The sequence below is a fragment of the Xiphias gladius genome, chromosome 10 (assembly GCF_016859285.1).
Source record: "Xiphias gladius isolate SHS-SW01 ecotype Sanya breed wild chromosome 10, ASM1685928v1, whole genome shotgun sequence".
Lineage (NCBI taxonomy): Eukaryota > Metazoa > Chordata > Actinopteri > Istiophoriformes > Xiphiidae > Xiphias > Xiphias gladius.
In genome coordinates, this window is record NC_053409.1 from 10,192,788 (window position 1) to 10,207,387 (window position 14,600).

The 14,600-nt window shown below is 41.0% G+C and overlaps 1 protein-coding gene across 1 annotated transcript in view; it reads left to right on the forward strand.

Moving 5' to 3' along the window:
* The window catches only part of dlgap2a (discs, large (Drosophila) homolog-associated protein 2a), a 159,584-nt gene that overhangs the window by 124,099 nt on the left and 20,885 nt on the right, over nucleotides 1–14,600 (forward strand). The window contains exons 7-8 of the mRNA XM_040138024.1: nucleotides 7,890–8,040; nucleotides 9,013–9,229. Of these exons, the coding sequence (XP_039993958.1) occupies nucleotides 7,890–8,040; nucleotides 9,013–9,229 (368 nt within the window). The remainder of the gene's footprint in view (nucleotides 1–7,889; nucleotides 8,041–9,012; nucleotides 9,230–14,600) is intronic.

Consider the following 14,600-nt stretch of genomic DNA (forward strand, 5'->3'; position numbering starts at 1 on the left):
CCATTCTTAATATTTACATGCGCAAGGCCAGTTATAGTAGGATGAGATACAGCGATGATACACTGCAGAGGTTACTCTAAAGCTGTTGTAGGTCAGCTTTTACCGTGTGTTGTATGTACTGATAATTGTCTGTTTTATGTTTCCCAGCTGCCACTGTTTTCTGTTTTCGCCTCACCTTCTGTTGTTTTTTCAGCAGTTTTTAGATGTTAATTTTTCAATTATGAATCCATAAGTGAAACTATTCAGATGTTATTTACTGTCTTATTTTACTGCCCATTGTGGTTTTAAATTGTATTGTTATAGTACTTCAGAAACCAAATTACTGTATTGTGCATGCCATATTCATCTTTTCCATAGTAATTTTTTTAAAGGTGGCAGTACGAGAAAGCAGATTCACTTTCGTTCCCCCTTCAAAGGGACCAAGCCCTCTTTGTTCGCAGCAGAATGTGAAAACACTAATTACAGCTGAGATTCACATGTATATTTAATTAATATGACAATCAAATACATTTTCCTAGACCTGCTCTTTCAAAACAATCTCTTTATCTGCCTCTGCCCTGCTTTGTCAGATGTGTATAATGAGTGCGTTTACCAGCAAATGTTTAAGTTCACAGTGGAGGTCTCCATTAAAGGCCTTTAGCAGCAAGAAGAGCAGGACGCCTGGTTGTACGTTCTCAGTTTTAGACAGTCACATATAGTTTATCCTTTTATTTTTCATTTCTTTTTGAGAAAACCTTAGAAGTAACTTACCCCAGAGCCTTTATTTGGATTGACCAAAGGGGTATGACAAAAAAGCGCAGACAGGATTAGACACAACTGATTTCTCTGACAAGAGCCATGTAGAGGCAACCGTGGTGAAGAGTGAATTAAAGTTTGGTTAAAGAAGAATCTGCTTTTAGAATTTGTTGTTGGGCCCTGCTTTATTCTTCTGGTACAGCCGCAAAACCCTTCACCAAAGATTAAAACTGATGTCATTATGTGGAAGTTGCCAGATATGACTCCTAAAATATCGAAAAAAAACTGTGAAAGCAAGAGTTAATAGTGAAGCAACAATCATGTCTTACCTCAGTTATTTTTGATATTAAAAGAATCCAGGTAGTTGTGCAAATATTAAATGACTTGGGAGTTTCAGAAATGTTTCAAAGAATCCAACGCTGTTAAAAAAAAAGTACTGCTTTTGTGCTTAATTCATTTGAAAATTTGAAAAAACAAAATCTGTGTCCTTCCTCCAGACCTCCAGAGTCTCTTGCTTATATAACATGGCTTATACAGCTTAGGCCATCCTGACACTATAATCAAAGACATGTTTGGAAAACTTCTTCTTCTTCTCTTAAACTTTATTCTAAGATTAACTGGCTAAGCCGGTATAAGCATTATTCTATCAATGTCATATATTGAATTATCTCTCAATTAAATAAGAATAAATCTTAAGTAAATATTTGGGCTGAGAGGGAGGGATAAAGAAATAGAAGAATACATGTATACTGGGGTTATCCAAACACAAGTCACAGCAAATGGCTGAAAATAATGCATGGAACTGCAAAAATAGATGATATAATAACAAAGGAGCATAATGTGAATGGAGCCAGTTTCATTTTGTCCTCCACGCAGTGGATTTTAATCAGGCAGGTTTGCTGGACAGTGTAGAAAGAGTCCCTTCCCAGGCCTGCTCTGTGTGTCTGTTTTGCTTCTGCTCCACACAAGCCCAAAGGCAAGTAATGTGACATAAATTGTAGACATTATCCAAAGACGACCTTGTGTCTGACCTCAGCGGCCTGTGACAGACACATAGCTACAGTATGTAACATCAGACAGTCACAGAAGGAGACAGTGATACACGTACTGACAAACACAGATGATTCCCTCACTCTTACTGTCATATCTTCGTCTCTTTCTCTCCAAATAGCCGACTCCACGCTCACTGCCATCAAGCAGAGATTTTTAAATTGCCACTCAGTCACACAGAATGACTTTTTACCTGGATGCACGCAAACCGCAGCGAGCAACACCCCCAGAATCTGCTAAGATACATATAATGACAGATCGAATGTTATGGATTGTGATCAGGCAGGATGATAATGATATCTGTCACAGAAGATGCAGTTGTTTGGCCTTTTTTAACAGCTCTTTCAGATTATGATGTAACGAATGAGGCCGCCACGGCTAAGTATGCTCCTTCTTCGACATCTTGCAAAGCTTCCGCTGACTATCCACTTTGAATAGCTGTAAACAGTGAATGATTTATGAGGATGGAACAGCAGGAAAGGCTATCAGTTGCAGTTATTGTACTCCAAGGCCCCTCTGAATAATGGCTCTCTCAGTGGTTATACCGAGAGTCTGCTGGGTTCCGCTTTAAGGAAGATATTGACCAGCATGGATTAGGCTGTGTGGCCTGCCTCTCAGTCCATTGACAGCAGCGGCAGCATTATTGAATCTGGAGGAGTTTGTTGTTGTATTCATTTCAAACACCAGTGTGTCCCCAAGGGTGTCATTACTGAAGAGTCCCCTGAACCCACTCTAGGAGTGCCATAATGTGGTATCTTTCCTCTTGGATTGAGATGGAGATAGAATTGTTTTGTTTGTTTTTTTGCCTGTGCCTATGCTTTTGTGCATTTGAGATTCATTTGGTAAGATGTGTGAGTTAATTTATAAACAGTGTCTTAACTGCATAGTTTGTCCAAAAGAGAGCACTGACAAGTTTCTTATTGAACTGTAAAATGTCCCACTTAGCACAGAAGTTGGTCACAACTCTTTAAAAGAGCTCATTTAAGATCCCAGGAGGAAAATTTAGCCCGACAGCAGTACAAAAAGGCCGGTAGCATTGATAGTAACAGGATACAGATAATAGGAATAAAACATATATACAGATAACAACAAATCAAAGTCAGTAATATAAAGTCAGTAATATAAAGTGTGTTACCCCATCAGCGTGTATACATGTATCTGCAAAACCTATAGTAATAATAATATATGATACATATCACCAAATATCATTATCAGGTTTTTTATATTCTCAATATCAATATCAGTGTCAGCCTCAAAAAAACAGTATCGGTCAGGCTGTTGTTTAGTTTTCTAGTTAAGTTTTGCTGCAGTAGACAGCTTTATTTGGAATAATGTTATAGCTGAAAACATGGGCAGCATCAAAGTACAGCAAGAGGTGACTCCCTGAACTTTTGAACTACAGGTCCCATAAATCAGCTTGCATGAAAGGGCACACTCAAGTTTGCAAATCTGGCTGGTCTGTGATTGTTTTATCAAAAATACCAAAGGGACAAGCTCACAAATTGTGGTGAGGCTGGCTTTTGTGGAAAAAATGGGAACTACTTGGGGTTGCTAACAGCAATTGTTCTACACGCAAAAATTTTAAATCACCTATTTAGATGAGTATATTTGTGACTTCATATACATCTTAATTAGGATTTACTTTGGACACAGTTTACATAAAAGTCCTGCCAAGTGTCATTTTAAATGTGTATTATTGTTATTACTTTGTCTGCAGTGTGCCTGAATCTCTCATCATTTGTTCAGAAGTGTGGCTTTTTTCAGTTTTTATTCTTGGCACCACAGCGCTGTGGTCGATATCTAGCACTGTTTTGAGTCCACACATAAGAGTCACCCCAGATGCGAGTGCCACCTGATATGAGAGCTGTTATGGTTCATTGGGCTTGTTGGGATGGAATTAGATTGGATTCAAGGCAGACATGGCGTAGGTTGGATTTCCTCTGCACTTGTATCAATTTGATGTCCCACTGGGGCATTCAGATTGGCTAAACACAAATTTGACAGCAGCAACTCCCTGAGGCAAATCATGTTAAAATGAGAACAGGCTGTCAGGTTGTGTCACCTCCCTCTATCTATCCCTCTTTCAAGCTCTCTTACACTCTTGTGGTTGATAGGGGCGCCTCTTTGTTCATCTCACCTATAAAGAATACATCACAGTCACGGGCCCACTGAGCTGGAACTAGAATTTGGATGTCGATGATTGTTTTCATTAGTAATCATTTACGCCCTCCAACCCCCATTCATTACAACTTCACCCTCAGGTCCTGTATGTCCTGTAGAGCCAATGGCTATGATAAATTGAATATGAACCATCTTTTCTGTGCCACAGTAAAGTCTGCCAAAGAGGTTTAAAGGATGTATTAATGAAGATAGAAACTGAATGACATGTGGCAAATTTCACTATTAGCCATTAGCATAATTTTTCACTGAGTCAATCAGTAATGACATGATATGTTTGATAACGGGTTGCATTGACACACATGCACGGGAGGACATCAGCGTTGATTTCCGGCAACTTAGCTTCTCTTTAAATGACTGAGGCCCGGTGTCTACGCACCACAAGCCAATCAATCAGACCCAGATTTGTCACTTTGTAAAATAACACAAATGTGTTTGCTGCCATCCATGATTAGCTTCTTGAGTCACTATAATTAATCAAAGTTAACACTGGCAAAGCATTGAATAACTCTTGATTCGACATAATGTAATTACTCATTCAAACAGCATTGGGTATGAGCATTACTCCCTCAGATCTCAAGGTCAAAGCTGAATTCCAATCCACTGACTTGTGGCTGCGTGAGACGTGTCATGCATAGTTAGGCTATTTTTCTGTTTGCAAGCCTTTTTCTTAACACTTCTTATTCCACCACTGTCAAGTTTGTGTTTTTGGAAATTCTTCTATCCTGCAGCAAACTGTCTTTCATGCCTTAGAATTGTCCTCCGTCCTTGCTTTTTCTATACAGTATGTCCTGTTCATTCAGATGCCTTGCTTTAAAACTTTCCCCTCAGAAATGATCACACAATAGCTATTCTCGAGGCAGGACTTTGTTTTATCACTGAAAGAGTACTTACTGTTGCAGCATGTAAGGCAGGAAATGTGAGATTCCCATCATCCCATGCCTTTATATTGGCCATGGAAGTGCCTTTTTTGCAGTCATTGTGTGACGGTGAAGTCTGTAGCGCTGCTCCTCTGACAGGCTGCAGAGAGCTTGGAGCAGCAAAATTCACCTCATAGTGACATAACCAGTGCCAGAAGTGTCACTAATTTGACTGCAAATCCTGATTGGCAACTACTACTACTGCTTACCTCTTGTATTGCCTTGCCAATCAGGAATTCCAGTCAGATTGGAGACACTCATTGCACTGGTAGTGCTAGCAGTGGAAGCAGGGGGAGTAGAATTGGTTATATCCCTACAGGGGGAATTTTGCTGCTCCAAGGCCTCTTCGGCCTCTTGGAGGTGCAGCGCTACACACTTCGCCATCACTCAATGACCATGTAAGTCAGGTTCCAATAGGTAGCCTATGGTGTCCTCACTAAAGAGAATGATTGATGTCCTAACTGAAGACCCACCTTGATGAGAGGACTGACAGATTGCATTTTCATTTTAATTTTGACACCAAAAGAGGATGGTAACATGTAAATGTAAATGCAATAGATTGGGGGCGCTGTTTCACTTATTGTATTTGAATATTGTCCACTGTACAGCAGGTTATGTCTTTGAAAATGAAATATCAAATGTTGTTTTCATTTTCAAAACGTTAGAAAATTGCATTTTAAATTTAATTGGGACTTGAATATTGCTTGCATAAATGGACAAACAGGATACATGGTTTATATTGCATTTTAATGTTCAAATTTGAATTAACATATTAATAATGTTCACTGTACTATTTACACTGGTATGAATTTGAAAATTAAATGTCATACAGCTTTTCCATTATTATTTTAATATGGTCATGGAATGCCCATATGAGTATGGGAAAATGTAAATGCAAATTAGATTATTGCATTTTCATTTTCATTCTTACTCAACACATACACATGTGGAAAATTATAATGCTATTGTGGAGTTACATTTTCATTTTAGAGTTTACATTATCATTTTAATATAGTCCCCTACAGGCTTCCGTAGACATTTGAGGAAATTTGCTTTGGCATGATTTGATAAAGGGCCCTCGCATTCTTAAAACAGCCTCCGTTCACTCAGCTAACGATAACAGACATCTCTACGGGCAGGGATGGGTGAAGTATGCTTCAGTTATGCCTCAGTCGGTGCACTTTTATCTGATTTTGTCAGCCGAAATCTTGACTACGTTTCATTGCTCAGGGAAGGACGTTAGGTAGTTTGTTGTTGTTTTTTTTAAATTCTCATTAGGCTCAATTAACCGAATCTAATTAGCAGTACAGGTAGAGAATGTGTGGTCTATGATGTAGTGTAATTGTTTTTTGTGTGCAGCTTTTCATCATCAAGTGCTTTGTTATCATTTTTGGTTGGTGCTGGTGAGCAGTGTAGGTGTGCACCTCCTGTGTGACACAACTCACAACTCACTTCTCATTACGTCAATTGTGTGTATGTACACGTGTTTCATTTAGAGAATACTGCCTGCACCAGGCAATGCTATCTGCATTCTAAATGTAACTGTAAATTTCTCCCACTTCCATTGAGGCCATGTCGGTCATATTGTATCACCCTAATGTTTGCAGCACTTGGTGAAAAAAACCCCAAGCAAACATTCAGTGCACCACAAATGCCATACAGAGCCAGTTCCATTGGACTTGTACCCAGTGACGTCACATCCATTCAACTCCCACTTGTGGGACCCAGTAACTCTGTTTTCTTCTCTACCCACAGCTCTTACCGCCTGGATAAAATCAACAGTGACATGCGTAACTACATCACCAATTTTGCTGCAGACTTAAGGTGAATACAGGCTCAGCGCCTCCCCTCCCCTTACCTCTCTGTTGCTGCCATGTTGCAGTGGTCGGACATAGGAGCCAGCTGGCTCGCTGCCCTGCTGACATACTCAATATGGACACCTCACAGAGCAAACACTCAAGACCAGTCAGTGAGAGGTCACCTGGGGCAATCAGCTCATACTGGCAAAGCATAAGGCACTGTTAAACTCAATATAGATATGATTTGATTCACTGCTATACATTATATAAGCATGGTTGTAGATGCCTTTTTTATATTAAAGATGAAAGCAACATTGTTACATTGTGTTTTCTGAGAGATTAACCACACTATTTTAGAGGTAGGACTTCATCCCATGTACAGCTTCTTCACTCTTACCACTTCATTTAGACTTCATCTCTGGAGGTTTCTGTTCTCGGATGTCTTTGGGTGTTTAGAAGGTTGATATTGATTTGCAAATACACACAGCCTTGCTGCAGCACAACAAGATGGATTGGGGGACTTTTAATCACACTGGCATTTTCCTCGCTGCCAACCACCAGTGTTTATCTCTATAAAAAGCCCAGAGACTGCTTACTCATCCCTGCCTGCCATTACAAATAGAGGGAGCTCACTTTGGTATTCCTAATGTGACTCACATAGTATTCTTTACTTTACTTGAAGTACATTTCTTTCTTTGTGTCTTTCTCTTCATCTTCTCTCCAGCAGACTTCTAACCAGGCACGGGTTTCTCAGCATCTCTCTTGCCCTGCTGGGGTAGCACATTTAATTGACCTGGCTGACCCTGGGATGCTCTCAGAAGTGCTTGTTCGCTAACTAGCCCCAGATTTGCATTTTCCTCATTTCCAAGCATTGATTGGATGTTTCAGCTACACAGAAATCGATCTGCCTTTTTAAGGACACCGGTGAACATATCAGTGTTGTTGGGGAGAGAAACAAAAAGAGAAAGGCACCCTTTTTGGGAGGCGCAATGTCATAACCTGTCTCCCTCTCTAGCTCAGGTTACCCAGAGGAGGCCCACTGCTCTTAATAGCACTTAATTGTTTTTGTTATTATGTTACACCTATAACCAGTAGTCAAACTACTTGTTTATTAGTTAAACTATATTTAGCTGACTTGCTTAAGAAATCATCACCATGGCTGTAGTCCCACTCCCTGCCTGTTTCTCTTTTTTCTCTCTCTGTTCAGTCAGAGCTACCATTTGCAAGCCACCAGGGACATGCACCCAAGCATTGCCCTGGATCCCTCTGCCAACTACAACTCGCCCAAGTTTCGCTCCAGGAACCAGAGCTATATGCGGGCTGTCAGCACCCTCAGTCAGGCTAGCTGTGTTAGCCAAGTGAGCCAGGTGAGTCTGCACCTTTTCAATTAGGGAAGATTCTCAAATCCTACCACGTAATGAAGAGCAGTGCTTCTTACACTGCTGTCTGCTGAGGGACCCAGGGGAAGTCCTAAGGACTCTCGAGGAAAATTTACGATAGAATGATGTCACCACACAGTTCTTCATTTAAAACCCCAGTTAAAGAGCATAACTGTCCCAATCATAGATTTCTCCCTCACTGCAACTCTTATTTAGTTATTGTTTTTATAACCCACATACCCCTTTTTCTGACTGCATTTTACCTACATTCGTTTTACATCAGTTCATTGCACATTGTTTATCCGTATGACACCAGCAGGGGTTGTTGAGATAATAATCTCTTAAAAGAGAGGTGTACTGATTTGTTCAGATTATTAAAAGCTCATCCAAACTCCTACTAATTCCAAATCCCAATAGAACAAGATGTTTATCTTTGATTCTTGATATTCCCAAATGGGAATGGAGGGATGACCATCAAACAACTTTCTACTAAGTACAAAACCATTTGTAACAATTCAGTATCACAGACATTACAAGATACATCATAAACCTGTGCATAGTTCTTGTCAACAACAACAAATCTTTTACCCCAAAATCTGACCCTCACTTCATGAAAATTAAAATTATGTTGTTTAGTTGTATTCACACAAAGCTACGCAGCAAAAGGCACCAGACCATGGGTGTGGAAATAAGATGGAGCAATTTCCAGCAAACACTTAAAGAATACAAAAATTGTTGTTGTAGCATGATAAAAACACATTTTTCATTGATTTCTCTGCTGCCTTTTGCATAGTAAAACGTTTGCACCATTTAATTTCAGCAGCAAGCCTTGTTTTTATTCAACACAATATCTGGTTTTACAACCGACCAATTAATATTTCTAGATAAACAGACAAATATCTTCACTGGCTAAACGATAGAAAAAGAATGCTTATGGCATTTCTCTCGCAGGTGAGTGAAACAGAAATAAATGGCCAGTTTGAGTCCGTGTGCGAGTCGGTGTTCAGTGAGGTGGAGTCCCAGGCCATGGAGGCTTTGGACCTCCCCGGCTGCTTCCGAACCCGGAGTCACAGCTACCTGCGAGCCATCCAGGCTGGCTACTCCCAAGACGATGACTGCATCCCCCCCATGGCCTCCACTGTCACCTCCACTATCAGGTCCACCACAGGTAAGGACAATTAGACATAAAATTAATTTGCACAATACAACATGTGACATCCTGGATGTTGGTATTTTTGTTTGCTTAAGTACAAATGACAAACTGACACCAAAAGCTTACCCTTGGCATTGACGTGTTGTAATGATCAATATAGAACAGTTAGTGCACACTGGTTGTGCTGTCAAACAGCTTCATATCTTTGCATGAATCACTCCTGTATGTTTCCATTGTTTTTGATGGAGGTTATGATAACCATAGCTATCACTTGTGAGCTGTGCCAGTTCATCCTACTGTATTTTGTATACAGTGCTTCATCTGCTCATCCATTGGATGCATCAGAGAGTAAAGCTATGAACCCTATTGAAAATCACAAATGGAAATGATCTGAAATAAAAATCAGGTCAGAATAAGTACATGACTGCTTTTTCCGCCACATTTTTGATATCTGACTTTCTTTACGAGGCCACAAGGTACTCACAGCTTTATTGCGAACTGTTCAAAGAAATTTTGAAAGTGCCATATGCAAAGTATGCATTTTTTACTTCTCGACTCAGTTTACACTGTGCTGCAAACACTTAAATATTACAGCATACACTATGAATTTTTTTCGCCCATAGAATGTTCACTTTACACAAATTATTTTGTCTCATTGCAAAGCTCATGTTTACACAAAATGAGATCCCATTACAAAACTGCACACTATTGTAATGGATAATGCAAAGCTAACAATGAATATATCAGTAACTGAACTGTGACACTGGTTAGTCACATATATCACATATGCAAACTTGCTGAAATAAATCTAAACCTACTCAGCTGACACGTGCATTTATTTCTGGTACTGAGCCTTGATTATTAATTGTAAGCTGCTGGTGGTTTCAACAATTCCCTTGATTGCTGGATTCACAGAGGAAATGATACGTCCTTGTACAGATGAAGAATGTGGGAAGAAAAGAAGACAAAGTGTCTGGACAAGAAGTCTGAGTGGATTCCACCTCTTCCCACAGTAGATTGATGAACTAACAACATCAGTCGGGCTATAATAGGGAGGGTTAGAGGTGTGGACATCTGGAGATGTGCTTATGATCAATTCTTCATACCTATAAATGTTTGCTTACACTGCTTTCTCAGTAAACTCAAATATCTTTGCATTTTTAGGATGCAGAGCTTGGTATGTGATTGATTTGGCCACTATATTGGACATGGGGCAATTGGTGCTTCGAATCAATCGGTCAAACTGGACCTCGCATTTTTCAATAGGGTTCATACTATACTTCCTGATTTATGAGAAAAGGTTTTGAAGCTTTGCTCATCTTTGCCTCTTTTCATTGCACAAAGTACACTTTTCTCTACCTCAAATTAAGGCAGGAGAGCATGCAAGGATTGTTCTTACACCTCATTTCTTAAGAATATTGTCCATTCTCTGTGATGTGTTCCGGGACCTAGGAGTTTCAGCTTTGTGCATTGAAAAGATGTGAAGAATGCATGCTACAAATTAAGGTTGAGAAGGCAGTGTAAACCATTAATGGAAATGAGTCAAAATGGGAGCATTGTCTCAGTGTTACACTGGTTTTAAACGCTGTAATGAGTAATGATATTACAGATTATTAAAATTATAGTGTAAAAATTCTTCAATATACATCTACAGTATACAGATGAGCGAATTGGGGCAATAGTCATAAGATTAGCACTTAATTGTTGTAGATTTATGCTATTATTTTGACTCACAGCATTCAGTGCATGACTTGATGTTACTGCTTTGCAGCAATTAAAAGCACATTCTCTCCAGCTGCTCACACCTTTGGCCATATTACACATACATATTTACATTTGTCTTCCAGATAGAAATTATGTGCAGGAAGACTCTTGTTTACCTGACCAGACCAGTATACATGAGGATTTGGCAGACACAGCCCCTTTGGCTCATGATGATCTGGGCTGCCCCATCAGAAGAGACAGGCTTTACCAACAAGATAACATGGGGGCTACAGCCAAACCTCTGTCTGGACCACCTGTTTCTCCAAGCCTCTTCAGATCCCCCAGATCTAGTGCCCCAGAACGGCCGTCACCAAAAGCCATCCAGGCCAGCATCAAAGAGTCGGCTACCTTGGCTGCAGCTATCAGCATGCAGTGGAAGGAAGAAGTCTCGGCCATGCGTCGAGAGCTTGCTGAACTCAGGAGGGACCTCTGTAAAGAGCTTCGTGCTTTCAACAGTAATTTCAACACTTTCACACAGCATTACAACACGTGGTCTCCCCAAGGTGGCCACATGGCAGCTGGAGCTGGGGTTGGTTTAGGCGGGGGGGTTGGTGCTGGGACAGGGACAGGAGCCAGGGCAGGGGCAGGGGAAGGAGAACTTGGAACCTCTTCAGTAGATAGAGGCACTGGGGGAGCTAGAGAGAAGAAACCCCAAGTATCCAAAGTGTCTGTGGGGACCCAGGCCAGAAGCAAGGTCCTTGTGCGGCAAAGCACTGCAGATGCAGCTGTGAACTGTCCAGAGGAGAAGGAGGAAAAGAAAGGTGCCCGCCGAAATCTGCCAAAACAGCTCTCAATGGACCCAAGCATTCTTGCCTGTCCACAGTCAATGTATGTGGAGAGTGCCATACCACTTTTTTTGGATCCAATACTTACAGGCTCTGTTAGAGCAGTCCAACTCGAGCCATTTGACTTGACTTCTGTGCCCTCCAGAGCTAAACCAGAACCAAAACCAGAGCTACCAGACCATGCAATTGTGAGTTCATCTGATATTGTCAGTAATGAGCCAGCCACCACTCATGGTACAGTGCCGTTTCCATCAGAAACAGCCCCTGGGAGCTCCCAGGATTCAGTGACAGTGGACCAAGAAATGCTAATCACTGCACAGCTAATAAATATAGAGCCAGCTAATGAATCCCATTCAGATACTGAACCATCTTACTCTGATGATGTGAAATCCCCAGATGCAGAACTAATTGAAAGTGATAAGATACAGCTACCATATCCAATCCCTCTAGTTACTGTGTCTCCACCAGAGGAACATGTTTATGATATCATGTCAGATTCAGAGTCTCCAGATCTCAACACTGTGGAAAAGCCAGATCCAATGTCTCAAGATCCTTCTACTGTGTCTTTGCCATATTCAGGATTACAAGATCCTGATCCTGCAGAATCAACAGAATTAGAACCAAAACCATTAGACTTACCCACGGTGTCTTCATCTGACCAAATTAATCAAGGCCCACTCTCAGCACCCACACCTGATCTTGATACTGTTACATTATGTAATGTAGAGACTGACATCACATGTCCATCCATTGTGGTGTCAGAGTACCTGGACACACACTCTCCTGCAAGTCCAACTGACAGTGACACAAATCCAGATCCCATTATCACCCTTCCAGATTATCCTTCTGACCCTCCACCAGAGCAAATGACGTCAGCCTCAACCTTTGCTTCCAGCTCAGTAGAAACTCAACCAAACACTCAACCAGAGTCCCAGGACTCAGAATGGCCACCCCTTCCAGAACCACTGGATACCACCCCCATATATCACGCTGATCTAGTCCACTTTGACTTAGTCATGCTGACTTCCCTAGATCAAGATGATCTTGACTCAGTGTTCATGGACCCTGAACCAGAGCCATTTGACCTGAGCGTTGACTCTCCATCTAATGCTGAGGATTTAGACCCACCCTTATACCACTCAGATTGTCCAAGTTCAACTGTACCCACTGTTGACCCTGCCACGCTGTGCCGCTTGGATTCTTCACAGTCAACAGAATCCGTCTGTTTGGAATTAGCTATGGAGAATCGCCTAGCTCACTTGCCTCAGGACGTAGCCTTGGAATTACACAAAGTCCCACTACCACAGGTCACTGTCACAATATCCCCTCCTAGTTCAGTATCCCCAGATACGTCACTGGAAATAGACTTTGGACCCACAAGTCCAGCCCCAGATGCTCCTCCACCAGATACAGATCCATCACCAACAGATCTTGAAGTCATACCTACAGTGGACCTGGCACACATGGAGCCAGATGGTATTATTGTAGAGACACTGCAGTGTATGGCTGTATACCAAGAGTATGGGGAACATGCAGAAGAAGAGTCCCCAGGTAGTCCGGAGAGGTCCTCAAGTGAGAAGGCCTTCCTGTGGTACAGGTGGCAGAAGCGGGAGCATAGACGAGAATCAATGCGCAGGAGTGCCAGTGTAGAACTATGGAGCGGTAGATACGAGTACAACAGTGCAGAAATCACATATGTGTCTCTCACTCTGTGAGTTCATACCTCATTCTCAGCAGACAAAATGTAGCTCAGAGTATATTTATAGCTCATGGTTTTGTAGCTGCCAGTGCACTGTAGAGCATTGTGCGGATCTAAATGTCATGTATGTCATTGGCATTCAAGCAAGAACTTCCCTATACACAAACCTGCAGTAATATTCCAGGAAAAAAGATTGCATTGGTAGCAGCAAGACCCATATGTCATGGACTGCAAGAATGCAATGAACCCACTGTGGTGACAAATTTACTGAACGATGATGCTTCAAATACATTTACTGAAAGCTGTGGGAACTTCGCTGAAGCGGTTGTCACCACTGATGTGAATTATCTTCCATAACAGTACTGCTTATTTCAGAGTACCCTTTTAATCACTGGATACACTTGTAATGAAAGTTCTTGTTCAGTCAGTGGATTACATCATAGACATTTTATGCATCTATTTTAAGAGACTCTTTTGGAGCTCTGTTATAGACTATGGACAAGCTGGCCTAATGTATACGAGGTCCAGGCAATCCTTGCAGTGATAATGGAAACTTTCCTGCCTTGACTTGATTTGGGCTCTGTGTTTATTTTCACTCCAGAGTCGAGTGAAGTAAATCTTGGCAGTTATCATATAACTATAAGGACATAATGTTTACTATGTGAGCTGTTGGATGGATGTTGGATGCAGTTATAAAGAAAAACGAACGGATGCTATGGAATGATGTTTGCACAATCCTAGACAGACCTAGAATGCTATACTGTTAATTTGTTGGGAAAATAACCTGCATCATTCACACTCATGCTCAAATATACTTACAAACCACTACACTTATGGTATGTAGCCCCACAACCTTATGTTACTGACATGCACATACACTTTGCTACCAAATATACAGCACATACTGTACACACACATCTTTGCTGGATAATAAGTATAAACATACATTTATTTAAAAAATACAAAATAAATCTTGATTAAGTTGTCTGATAATCTGACTATAGTAATAACAGGCCTTTTTACTGTAAGATATCATCTTAAAGCTCAGGAATCAAAGACTGAGAATGTAATACAACTGGGATATAACTGTAATGAAATGAACTGAATTGTGTTCCTTCCTGAAAAGAGTTGTGCATCC